Source organism: Acinonyx jubatus, chromosome D1, assembly GCF_027475565.1.
Source record: "Acinonyx jubatus isolate Ajub_Pintada_27869175 chromosome D1, VMU_Ajub_asm_v1.0, whole genome shotgun sequence".
In the NCBI taxonomy this organism is placed as follows: Eukaryota; Metazoa; Chordata; class Mammalia; order Carnivora; family Felidae; genus Acinonyx; species Acinonyx jubatus.
Genome location: NC_069390.1, coordinates 79730178 through 79744509, shown reverse-complemented (window position 1 = coordinate 79744509; position 14332 = coordinate 79730178). Strand labels below are relative to the sequence as shown.

The 14332-nt window shown below is 33.4% G+C and overlaps 1 protein-coding gene across 3 annotated transcripts in view; it reads right to left on the bottom strand.

The window, feature by feature from the left end:
• Positions 1-14332, bottom strand: part of CNTN5 (contactin 5) — a 1351205-nt gene that overhangs the window by 496647 nt on the left and 840226 nt on the right. For all 3 annotated transcript variants that reach the window (XM_053203841.1, XM_053203840.1, XM_053203839.1), the window contains exons 6-7: positions 7374-7497; positions 7071-7246 (exon numbers count right to left, since the gene is read on the bottom strand). In XM_053203841.1, coding sequence (XP_053059816.1) covers positions 7071-7246; positions 7374-7497 — 300 coding nt within the window. The remainder of the gene's footprint in view (positions 1-7070; positions 7247-7373; positions 7498-14332) is intronic.

Here is a 14332-nt window from a genome sequence, read left to right as displayed (position 1 = left end):
GAGATAATGAGTATATACACTAAGGAAATATATATGGAGTAGGGAGATTTGTACTGATTTTGTTAGCATTAAAGTCTATGAGAATATGCATTGTTCATTTTGGCCCTTAATATCTAGAATAATGTCCAAGAGAGAGAAGATATTGAGCAAATATTCCATGAATAAAATAACTACAGATGCTGAGCAAAACAAAACACAAAATTCAATGCATGATGAAGTATGGTATAGGGTAAAAAAGGCAGATTGTAAGTATAGAGTTCAAAGTTAGATTTGAGTTGGAGCTGCTATTTTATTACTAGCCATGTAACTTTGGTGAAATAAGCTTGAATAGCAAGGGTCAGAAGATTTGTACATTCCTGATCTGAGTCTTTGTGGGTTACTTTACATAACGTGAGTGAAGAACTGCCTTTCTGCATTTTTAAAAACAAGAAGAAGAGCAGGAAGACCAAAGGTCAAGTCAGGCAAGTGGTTCATTTTGCTAGAGGGCATTTATCACATATGGACAGAGTTATTCATGAGTTCCATTAATAATTAAAATATATGTTTGAATGAACTTTAATAAATAAAATACTTACAAAAACATTATGTCATAGAATTAAGCATTTGAGGACAATCTGCCACAGATTTCAACTTTGATTCATTCATTATAACTTCCATTTAAAGCACAAAATTACATATTTTAATTAATTTTTTTCTGTGATCTCAAAGAATCCAAAGGAGTCACACACTCACAATTATTATATCTATTATGATCAGAAGAATTGTCCTTTAAAAGGAAGATTTAAACCATATTCTTCGAGTAAAAACTGTATAAAAGAAAAACATAATTGTTTTGTTTATAGAAAACAAAATTACAAAGTACATCAACTTATTTTGTAATAAAATTAGATAATTTTACAACTAATAAAATTATCCATGTCAATGTGATTCATTCAAATTGATATTCAAATGATTTAATGAAGTTATTATGGACAAAATATCATGGACTAATGAAATAAAGCTTTGAATATACTGTGGAGTTAGCAATTATTCAAATAATTTCATTAGCTATAAATGCTAGTTAAATGTGGTTTTAAAATCTAAGGTCAATTTTACTTTAAGTGAAGAAGTTATGAAATGCTAGAGAAGTAATTTTTGAGTTTTATATAAAAATGAAAGGTTAAATTAAAGGGCTTAAATACAAAGTCTATAAAAATCATATAATGTCTCAAAGAATTAAGGAGGTTATTTTAATCAACTGCTTCAAGGAAAACTAATGGAATATCCTGCATCTAAACCATCTAAATGCCCTGGAAAGCAGTATGGTCAAATTTAGATATGAACTATCAATTTACCAGGGATAGCATATAAAGATATTTTCAAGCAAGAGACAGCATGAGGAGATTTTATTCTTGATTCATTTTATGTTTGACTTACTAGTATGAGTTATTTCTAAAAATCCAAATTTTGGAGAGATTGCTATGAGCTTTAGATATCTGAAGGATGTTTTAGAAGTGTGTGGGGTCACATTATCAATTCCAAAGTCTCATCAGCATGGTAATAAGCTAATAGAGTGACAAAGTTTTATATGGTGTATTCTTGCATGTCACTGAAGAGAAATCACTATAGTAGGTGAGGAAATTATCCTCATGATGAACATCAGCTACAGGAATAAAGTACACTCTGTCAAAAATAGTCATTATCAATGTTATTGATAACCAGTAACAATCAGTACTAGTGACAGTTATCCAACTTTGTGTTGATTTATGTCTTTCTGAAGTTAAAAACAGTTCACAGGCATGACTTCTTTATATCATTAATTTTTACTATGCCCTTATGAGGTATATATTTATTAATGCCAAAGTATATTTTTAACATGAATGAAGCTGAACCACATTTATAAATATTCATTTAGGAAGAACTTAAAATAAAAAGTCCTCATGGATAGACATTTATACATGTAAGGGATGAGTTAAAAGGGGAAATGAGCAAGACTACAGCAGTTTCTCAAATCCATTAGCTCCTCAAATCAAAATTAAAAAAAAAAAACTATAAGTGAATGAATTGAATAGCTTCATGATTACACTGTAGTTACACTTAAATAATTGGTTCGGTTTTATGTCAGGCTAATTACACTTGCTATTGAACTGATATAGGGACGTTGTTAAGATCTCTCTATAAGCCTCAAACAAGAAATTTCCATAAGAATTAAATGTCAAGAAAGTATTTTCTCCTCTTAAGGAACTTGGGGGAAATTAGAGTCCTTTAAATGTCTGTATTTTTTCCGTTTGCTCTGACTGCTGGGAGTCCCAAGGAAATATTTACGTCATGACCACAAGATTTTGAGACATTATGGCCTACACTATCTTGACCTCTTAATATGAAATGTATTTTTTCCTGTTGCTGTATTTATTTACTTACATATTTACCTTTTATGGTACATAATTTTATGAAGCAAGTCAATCAAATCACATTTGGAATGAGATTGATATAAAATATATTGGAAAAAATATGTAAATATACCTCTGCTATTTCATATTTAATATGTTGGGTGACAAGTGAAGAGGAACAAAACTTTAAAAGAAGATTATTTTACACTTAATTTTTCGACACCAGGTAAAAATGCCAATGCTTACTTCCTTATCCCCATTCCCTTCAAAAGCCAGGATCTATAATGATATTATCAGCTACTGATAATAGCCATAGTCATCTTTTTGCTGTCTCAAATTCATTTAGAAAACTTAGCTTTCCAAGTTCTAACCTTAGATTATCCAATACATAAAGATAATTATGAGGAAAAATTTTTATTAAAAGAGAAAATATGAAAAGAAGTAAAATAATTATATACCAAAATTAGTATACATCCCCAACTTTCAGATTTACAAAGAGACACGCAGATACTTAAACTTTTAAACTTGCATAAAAATTAAGCAACTGGCTCACTGACTAAAATTTGAACAATGAGAAGAAATGCAGAATGATTACATACTTATTTTTGTTGCTAATATTTATTTTTGTTATATCATATAAGTATTGATAAAGTGATTATAAAATCGTGGTTGATGAAGCAAACATACAAAGAATTTTGAGAAACTACAATATAAATATAGTTTGAGAGAGGAGTTGAAAATCAAATTGATTATGTCAAAGTGAATATAATACATATTTATATTAGAATAGGGAAGGATTGAGTACTATTAGAGTTAAATAAGAGGTATCATTTGCCTTAAAAAAGATGTTCATTTTAACTCTCTTTTATTAAACTGATTTAATAATAATGTCATCCTACTCACTACCAGAACTTATTTGGAACAGTTTTATATACACCTCTAACATCTAGATTTTAGTCTCCTATAGTATTACACATGTGGTAAATGAAAAGTAGCTGAATTTATGATTGACTTGGGAGGTGGGCAGGTTATCAAAATATCATTAGTGGAAAGCTAGACTATTTTAAAATATATTTTTGGTTAACAGAGGACAAAAAAGCTAGGATTAGGTAAGTCTCAATAACCAAATTGTGGTTATTGTATTTATATACATATACGTATACATATATGTATTTATATACATATACAAATTGTATATGTATATGTATTTGTATATGTATATGTATATAAATATGTATATTTGTATATGTATATAAATAAATTGGATTTGCAAAATCTCATGTAATTCTAATAATACTCAAAATCAGAAAGCTTAATATGATGTGTTTGTGTCTAATATGCATATATAATTTCCAATAAAAAGAGAAAGTGACTCTAATAAGATATGTTTAAGGTTATTATCTTTATTGAATATGGGATTGTTAGCATATGGATACTTGTTTCTTCAATTAAATACATATCCACCTATAAAATATAGATTAGTCTGTTTTGTATTAATATAATTAAGGGAAATTCACTTGGTATTTATTTAACACTGTCCAATAAGTCTTAGAATCACAACATTTTGAACAATTATGTCATATTCCAAAAGGCAAAGCCCATGTGAAAGCTATAAAGTGTTATTGATATAACAAAAATAATGTTCAAATTATACAGGAGGCCAAGTCTGTTAAATACATCTCACATTTGAATGGAGTAACCAAAATTTGACTGATAACTCAGAAACAAACTCTAGAGTGGGTAATATGATCCTCATTAGAAAGGAGAATTTTAGATCACAATAGCACTATATAGTGTAGAAAATATATCTGATGAAATTACTGGATTATATATGATGAAATTGATGTGTAAACGGTAAAAATATTTATATAACAAAAATACTATAAACTGAGTAAAGCACAAAAATATGTCTTAAGAGTAAGTACAGGACAGAGTTTACTCATAAGTATTAATAAAAATTTTTATAATCAATTTGATAATTTGTAAATTTTGCCTAATTTTATGACATTTAACATGTTTATCGACTCATATAGTAGACTTGGAATATTTAATTTGATTAAATAGGTTTTGATAATTATCTAAACTTACTAAATATATTAGTTTTAAAATACATATATTTAAAATTTTATATAAATAGTGGCTGATAGATATAAAGGATTAATGATTTCAGCTTTAAATGTGTGAAGAGTAATAAACATTCTCTACCCACAAAAAACCTTTAAACATTAAGCATCTATCAACAATAAGTAGTACATTATCTATCTATCTATAAGGTAAACAGAAAATCATGATGTAAAGGAAAGGTGCGAACAAGTTGTTAACTTACTTCACCTTTGTATCCTTTCACTTAGTTTCAGGAACTGCTTTTTACTTTTCAAGTTCCTACATCATTTTACCCCTAATCACAAAACTACCTTGACTCCTAGAATCCCATAACACCCAAGCTCATATCCAAATATACTGCGAAGCAAGTTGATGGAGTCTTCATTCTCCTATCTACCACCTATATTTGCATTTTCCCCCAAAGATCTTCTGGAATGAAGATAGAGCTAAACTAAAGAACATTTTATATATATATATATATATATATATATATATATATATATATATATATAATCAAATGGACCTAATGGCCTCTATGTAGGGGAGTAATTTTGTTGCAGAAGTACCCTTCCCTATGTAAGTTAATGTTTCAACCAGGCACATTATATGTATATATGGGCTTCAGAACACAGTTGAGTCTGGTGGGATGGGAATGAGGAAAGGCAAAGTCATAAGATACCACTAATGAATGCATATGTATATTAATCCATATGTTTAAATTAGGAAGAAAGTAAATATTACTCTAAACCAAGTTTGGGACAGCTGGATGCTGAATAAGTAACATAGATACATTGGACTTTCCTTGCCTGTTCATTGAACTGTAAATGCTGGTACCAATGTGATCACTGTGGGTTGTGGTGAGTATCTGACAGCTGCGACTGGTCTTTGCAGAAATTCTAAGATGATGCAGTCATATAGACACATAGGATCTTACAGTATATAGATTTCTGCTCTGAGGCATACAGAAAACTTTGCATATATTTTGCCGGCACTGGTGATTTGGGGTACAAACAATTGGTATACAAGCTATTATGAATTGGTGTACTTATGTCAGATAGCAGACCAAAGAGAAAAGTATAAGCCACTTAGTATTTGTTCATCAAGTTCTCTGGATTTGCTATATCTGTCTTGGAAGGACTGCTCCATTTAGAGAGGAGCAATTAGGAGGGATATTTATTTTGTTTATTAGGTTATTCTTTTGATGTGCATGCTGAAAAGTATTACATTCTGTGTTACACCACACAATATTTTCTAAATTAAAAGGAGTATATTTAGACTACTATCTTGGTATATTTGGTGTATATAAAGTGCCTGTATGAATTCCTTAGCAAATTTATTTTAAAGATAATATTTAGATTTTTCTAGGACCTAGCTCAATGTTCTCCAAATTATATCCACTATCATTCCTTTATTCTCTTCTTTCTCCTTCACACTCTGTAATAGGATGTCTGGATTCTGGGCTAATTAGCAAAAAATATGTGAGGGAGATTATAGAGAGAAAATCAATTATTCCATTCTTCAGGGTGTAATTTTAAATTAAAAAATCATTGTGTGATGAATTACAGAGCCAATATAAGTTACATATAAATTATTAACACAAATATTCCTACCCACCTATCTATTTTTTAGATACTGTAATCCTCAAGAATTTATATTCAAGTAGGATTACTTACTAAAAAACGGTACTAAGTTTGTTTGTTTGTTTTGTGTTTTTACTCAGTAGCTTATCTTTAATTTGGCACAAGCTTTCATCATAAATTAAATAACTTCATGACTTTTAAGAATGCATACAGTTAATTAGATAAATATCTATTTTAGAAAATGTCTATATTCTAGTATATATGTATGATTATAAGTATGTCGTACTTTTTCCTAATTAAAAATTTGGGACATCTGACAGGGAAGTTGTAGTTGGAATTGGAAACATTAGCATTTCAGAGGCATTTCTTTAGCTTCTTGACTACAAGCAGAATTTTTAGAATATGTGATCATATAAACAAAAGAATCTACAGAAAATAGTTACTGTAATAAACTATAGAAGAATAAAAGCAGGTAAGTAGATATTTTAGAAGGCAGGGGAAAGAATTAAAAATCTATTTTTAACTAGATCTCAAAAAATAATTGAATTCAAAACTTTCTGTGCTTTCATGAATAGCATTTTTAACCTCCCAGACTAGTGTGTTGGGTTTATTTGAAGAGGACAACATTTCGGGAAGTTTCAAAAGAAACACACTGGGGGCGCCTGGGTGGCTCAGCCAATTAAGTGTCTGACTTCGGCTCATGTCATTATCCTCCAGTTCGTGGGTTCAAGCACCCCCTGCGGGATCAATGCTGACAGCTCAGACCCTAGAGCCTGCTTTAGATTCTGTGTCTCCCTCTCTCTCTGCCTCTCCCCCACTCTCTCTCTCTCTCTCTCTCAAAAATAAATAAATCTTTAAAAAATTAAAAAAATAAACACATTTTTTGTATAGCTTGACCAAGGTTTTACCACATTTTAAAATCTGAGGTCTAAATTAAGCTTTTGCCTAACTAAACTTTAAAATTACATGTATATACACTATATACAGGTACATGAAAAAAAGCAAATACTTTACTCACAGGCAAATTGAAGTATGGCTTCTCTACTAAGAATACTTCCAAATGTGTTGGCTGCTAAACACTGATAATGACCAGAATCCTTTGCTTCATTTGGATTGCTTATAATGAAGGTCCCGTCTATCAAACTGTAGCGATAGTCACTTTCCAAATCTATTTCTGTTCCATTTCGAAGCCACCTTAGGAAAAATCAGAAGAAATATATGTAAAAATTACTTGAGATATTATAATACTCCCTGAGAGTGTCAGAATCTCACTGGCAGGAATTCTTAAGACTTTAAAAAATGATTAATAGTGAATTTCTACCTGTAATTGGGAACTGGGTTGCCACGGGCTTCACAATTCAGTGCTACTTTCTTTTCATCAGAATCGGTCGGGAAAATTATATCATCTGGTTCTTGTACAAACACTGGCCCATAGTCCACACTTTCTGTAAGGGCCAAAAGGACACACTTTAAAATTTCTCAAAATATCAAGATTCTTTTTCCATTATTTTAGTATTTAAATTTTTTCTCTTTCCTTGTATTCAAGAGGCATATTACCAAAAGAAAGTTATAACTAGCAAACTACATTATTTTAGTGAATTAGAGACCTAGTTATAACTAGCAAATTACATTATTTTAATGAATTAAAGACCTGACTAGAATTTCTTAGTTGACTAAGATTTCTTTTAAAATATGACATATCTGATAAAAAACAAACATATCAAATATTGGTGCTGTACATTTTAAAATATGTATCTTTGTATTCATCTAAAGCAGACTAAAGAAAATAATACTAAATAAAAATTTTTTTAAAACCCAAAACTTTGTAAACTCCTAGAATGCTAAACATGTATATATATAATACATAAAAAGTCATGAATTAATATTGTGTAACTACTTAGGTTCTACAGATATGAAAACATTTGTCCTCATATATTGTCCATACATTCATTTCTTCATCCATTCAATCAAGCAATATTTACTCCTAATAATGCTGGGCTGTAAAGAATAAATTATGTAATACAAGTAAATATATTCTCATAAAATAAATGAGACATGCCCTAAAAAAAGTAAAATAACAATTAAAATATCAAAACTGGGGGCTTCTGGGAAGATGGCGGCGTAGGAGGATGCTGAGCTCACCGCGTCCTGCTGATCAGTTAGATTCCACCCACACCTGCATAAATAACCCAGAAAATCGCCAGAAGACAAGCAGAAACGGAGTCTCCGGAGCCAAGCACAGAGGAGAGGCCCAAGGAAGAGGGTAGGAAGGGCGGAGAGGCAGTGCGCCCTGCACGGACTGGCGGGAGGGAGCCGGGGCAGAGGGGCAGCCCACCGGCCAGGCAGAGCCCCCAAGTCTGGCTTGCAAAAGAGGAGGGGCCGGACGGAGTGTGTTCTGACAGCAAGCGGTACTTAACATCTGGAAAGTTATAAGTTAACAGCTCTGCTCGGAGAACAGGAGGACCGGAGGACAACAGGAGGGAGAGTTGTTGAGCCCCGGATGACAGAGCTCAGCTTGGCTGGTGACAAAGGTGCTCGCCAGAGCCATCTCCCTTGCCCATCCCCTAGCCAAAATCCCAAAGGGAACCAGTTCCTGCCAGGGAACTTGCTTGCTCCGTGCAAACACCCAACACTGTGCTTCTGACGATCCATCCCTCCAGGGGATTTGACTCCCTCAGGGTGCCGGAAGCGGATCTCCGAAGGAAAAGCTAGCTGAGCCTGCCCCTCCCGCCCCCTTGCACTTTGCCTATCCACCCCAGCTAATACGCCAGAGCCCCAGCACCACAAGACTGGCAGTGTGTAAGTAGCCCAGACAGGCCACCCCACCCCACAGTGAATCCCGCCCCTAGGAGAGAGGAAGAGAAGGCACACACCAGTCTGACTGTGGCCCCAGTGGTGGGCTGGGTCAGACATCAGGTCTGAGTGCGGCCCCACCCGCCAACGCAAGTTATTCAAGACAGCACAGGGGAAGTGCCCTGCAGTCCTGCACCACTCCAGGGACTATCCAAAATGACCAAACGGAAGAATTTCCCTCAAAAAAAGTCCAGGAAATAACGACAGCTAATGAACTGATCAAAAACTATTTAAAACATATAACAGAAAGTGAATTTAGAATAATAGTCATAAAATTAATCGCTAGGCTTGAAAACAGTATAAAGGACAGCAGAGAATCTATTGCTACAGAGATCAAGGGACTAAGGAACAGCCAGGAGGAGCTAAAAAATGCTATAAACGAGCTGCAAAATGAAATGGAAACAATCACGGCTCAGATTGAAGAGGCAGAGGAGAGAATAGGTGAACTAGAAGATAAAATTATGGAAAAAGAGGAAGCTGAGAAAAAGAGAGATAAAAAAAATCCAGGAGTATGAGGGGAAAATTAAAGAACTAAGTGATGTACTAAAGAGAAATAATCTACGCATAATTGGTATTCCAGAGGAGGAAGAGAGAGGGAAAGGTGCTGAAGGTGTACTTGAAGAAATCACAGCTGAGAACTTCCCTGATCTGGGTAAGGAAAAAGGCATTGAAATCCAAGAGGCACAGAGAACTCCCTTCAGATGTAACTTGAATTGATCTTCTGCATGACATATCTAGCGAAACCGGCAAAATACAAGGATAAAGAGAAAATTCTGAAAGCAGCTAGGGATAAACATGCTCTAACATATAAAGGAAGACCTGTAAGACTCGTGACCGATCTCTCTACTGAAACTTGGCAGGCCAGAAAGGAATGGCAGAAGATCTTCAATGTGTTGAACAGAAAAAATATGCAGCCGAGAATCCTTTATCCAGCAAGTCTGTCATTTAGAATAGAAGGAGAGATAAAGGTCTTCCCAAACAAACAAAAACTGAAGGAATTCATCACCACTAAACTAGCCCTACAAGAGATCTTAAGGGGAATCCTGTGAGACAAAGTACCAGAGACATCGCTACAAGCATGAAACCTAAATGACTATATGGAAGAATTCTCCTCAAAAGAAACTCAAGGAAGTAGTGACAACTAATGAACTGATCAAAAATGATTTAAGCAATATAACAGATCATGAATTTAAAATAATAATCATAAAATTAATCGCTGGGTTTGAAAAAAGTATAGAAGACATCAGAGATTCTATTACTACAGAGATCAAGGCATTAAGAAACAGTCAGGAGGAGCTAGAAATGCTATAAATGAGGTGCAAAATAAAATTGAGGTGACCACAGTTTGGACTGAAGAGGCAGAGGAGAGAATAGGTGAATTAGAAGATAAAATTATGGAAAAAGAGGAAGCTGAGAAAAAGAGAGATAAAAAGTCCAGGAGTATGAGGGGAGAATTAGAGAACTAAGTGATGCAATGAAACATAATAATATACATATAATAGGGATTCCAGAGGAGGAAGAGAGGGAGAAGGGTGCTGAAGGTGTACTTGAAGAAATCATAGCTGAGAACTTCCCTGATCTGGGGAAGGAAAATGGCATTGAAATACAAGAGGCACAGAGAACTCCTTTCAGATGTAACTTGAATCAATCTTCTGCACGACATATCATAGTGAAACTGGCAAAATACAAGGATAAAGAGAAAATTCTGAAAGCAGCTAGGGATAAACATGCTCTAACATATAAAGGGAGACCTATAAGACTCGTGACCGATCTCTCTACTGAAACTTGGCAGGACAGAAAGGAATGGCAGGAAATCTTCAATGTGATGAACAGAAAAAATATGCAGCCAAGAATCCTTTATCCAGCAAGTCTGTCATTCAGAATAGAAGGAGAGATAAAGATCTTCCCAAAGAAACAAAAACTGAAGGAATTCATCACCACTGAACCAGCTCTACAAGAGATCCTAAGGGGGATCCCGTGAGACAAACTACCAGAGACAGTGCTACAAGCATGAAACCTACAGACATCACAATTACTCTAAACCCATATCTTTCAATAATAACACTGAATGTAAATGGACTAAATGCGCCAACCAAAAGGGTAGGGTATCAAATGGATAAAAAAAGAAGACCCATCTATTTGCTGTCTACAAGAGACTCATTTTAGACTTGAGGACACCTTCAGATTGAGAGGGGGGGATGGAGAACTATTTATCATGCCACTGGAAGTCAAAAGAAAGCTGGAGTAGCCATACTTATATCAGACAAACTAGACTTTAAATTAAAGTCTGTAACAAGAGGTGAAGAAGGGCATTATATAATAATCACAGGGTCTATCCATCAGGAAGAGCTAACAATTATAAATGTCTATGCGCCGAATACAGGAGCCCCCAAATATATAAAACAATTACTCACAAACATAAGCAACATTATTGATAAGAATGTAGGATAATTCTGCTGGAGAAATGATGAGTGAATGTGCTGGGGTAGTGTTAGTCTTAGTAGCTTGTACTAGTGTAAGAACTCACAGAATTATATGCAAAGTTAGGATCTTTGGCATCTTGAATTATGAATTAAAAAGAAGTAAAATTTTGTCCTTTATTTTTATTAATTGTGAATTTGATTCCATAGTGACCTGAGATCAAGGTTCTCAACTTTGCACAAACATATTTTGGGATATTCTTTGTTGTGTGGAATGTGCTGTGTATTGTGAAATATTTATAATCATCCCTGGTCCCTACCCACTAGATTCTAGCAGCACCCCTACACAATGTGTAATAATCAAAAAATATCTACAGATATTGTCAAATGTCCTCTTGGGTCAAAATTGTTCTCATTTAAAACCACTGCCTTTGAAAAATGAAGAGAGAATTAGGTCCCTGGATAGCTCAGTCAGTTAAGCCTCCAACATTGGCTCAGGTCATGATCTCACAGTTCTTGAGTTCCAGCCCTGTGTAGGGCTGTGTTGGAGCCTGGAGCCTGCTTCAAATCTTTGTCTCCCTCTCTGCCCCTCCCCTGCTCACACTGTCTTTCTCTAAAAAGTAAATAAACATTAAAAAATTAAAAAAAGAAAGAAAACTGAATAAGGAAGATTTTAGAAAAGATGTATTTCTAATGTCTGTACTAAGCAGTTGGAAGTTCACATTCTTTGTGGAAAACCACAAGAAAATATCAGGAAAGAAATAACAAGAATCATGTCCCAGGAAACTCAAGCTTAAAAAAATTATTTCTGAAAAATATATACACCTCCATATTTAGAGTAAATTTGTTTGTTTTCTTTAAACATGTAGTCATTCTTTTTGGGCAAAGAAAAGCAAAAGTGTTCATGGCACTCTAAACATTCATCCAATAATAACTGAGCACTCACAATGGGCAGGCACTGACAAGTATTTTCTTTGAGTCCTAGATAACCTAGCTGAGGTTCTTTTTTTTGAAGTTACAAATAATAAAATATGACATGAAAATAACTGAAATTTGTTTCTCTATACCAAATGACATTGCTATCACTTAAAACTTTTACTCAAAAAAATTTAATAAAAATAACTACAAAAAATTACTGTCAAAATATTCTATTGTTGCATTATAATATATTTATAAAAATTTGGAAAAGCCCATGAAACCTTGTCAAACTCTCAGTTACAGTTAATCTGTATGATGAAGTTATGAAAATATAATCCCTTCCAGTGTTTACACATTATAAATATGATCATTTAAGTCAACACTATAAATAATCATGATGCATAAAATTAACATTTAATAGGGACACCTCAGTGGCTCAGTCAGTTAAGCCTCCAACTCTTGATTTCGGCTCAGGTCATTATCTCACAGTTCATGAGTTCAAGCTCCACATAGGACTCTGCACTGACAGTGTGGAGCCTCCTTGAGGTTCTCTCTCTCCCTTTCTTTCTGCCCCTCCCCTACTCATGTTCTCTCTCTCAAAATAAATAAAAACTTGTTTTTAAAAATTAACACTTAATAAATATATTTTATATTTTTATATATTTCAAAACTCTTTAACTTTTGAGTTAGACATACTTAGGTTCAAATTATAGTACTATCATTTTCTAGCCTTGAACCAACTACTTTTATCCTTGTTACTCCGTTTATTTATTGTGGATGATAATGTCTCCTGATAATCTGAGGATTGATTGACATCAGCATTTATAAATACTTAATGTATCACAAGTACTCAATAAATTATAATTAGTAATAACAACAACTAACATTTACTTTTAGTGTAATTACTACACACCAGGCATTATACTGAAGAATTTATATCTATTATATCATGAAACACTCACAACAACCATGTGACTAAAATTAATCCTCCCTTTTTATGGATGACAAAACGGGCTGAAATTAATGAACTAAATGTATGTAGTCAATATATGGCAAACCTGGGATACAAATCCAGAATCTAGAATCCAATTACCACTACTCTTACTCTTACTATTATTATTTTGTTATAACATTTATAAAGCACTTTAATATATATTATTATTTAATTATCTGAGCTGAGAGAATTCGAAGATAAAAACTCTGAAGTTCTGAGAGGAAACTTCTGCAAAATTAGTGGCAAACAGTTGATTTTAACTAAGGATCTGTGGCTCTAAATCTTATATTCTGAAAATTGTCAGAACAGGACAAGAGAAATAAAGGTTGTCAGGCTGGGGAAAAGCAGAGGGGTAAGATTTGCTAAATTACACATTGAAAAAATAAAAGACTGGTCTAACAAACATATATTCTGTTGTGGCTGCTCATCTTCTGTCAGCTATCTCTTTGTTGTTCATTGTCACTTCCAAAAGCATTTTAACAAGCAATTGGCTGCCCTCTTCTTTCTTTCTCTCTCTTATATTTCTCCTAGAAATAAAGTTCATTGTAAGGGGTTGAAGAACACGTGTCTATGTAGAGCTTCCCAGTCCCCAGGAAAGGGTAATCGATGATTCTATCTCTAAAGAGATTCATTTTTAAGATTTCATACCAAGAATGTATGATTATAGGTAAACTCAGATTATTTGATTCATTCTCCTGAAGTAGTACACTACATCTATTGGTGGAGACAATTAATTGCTGTAAGCAATGCCTTTACATTTTGCAGCTTTTAGCTTAACTTGTAGAGGTGAACTTCAAAACATATATGACAATCATCACAAAGTTCTTGATAACCTAGACATCAAAATCTTTATTTAACAAAGTAGGAATCTTTGAGATAGTTGTGTAACAGACAGATGCCATCACACACAATCTAAATCTCATAGGAGTAATGTTTTGAGGGATTTTTTTCTTAACATCAACTTTTTAGTGAACAGACTACAGGATAGGTATAGTTGGATAAACTTATATTGCTAGTGGTTATTCTCTGTAAAATATCAGTTTCATACCTGCAGAAAGTACTTCCTCAGAAGATAATTCTTTCATTTTAAAACTG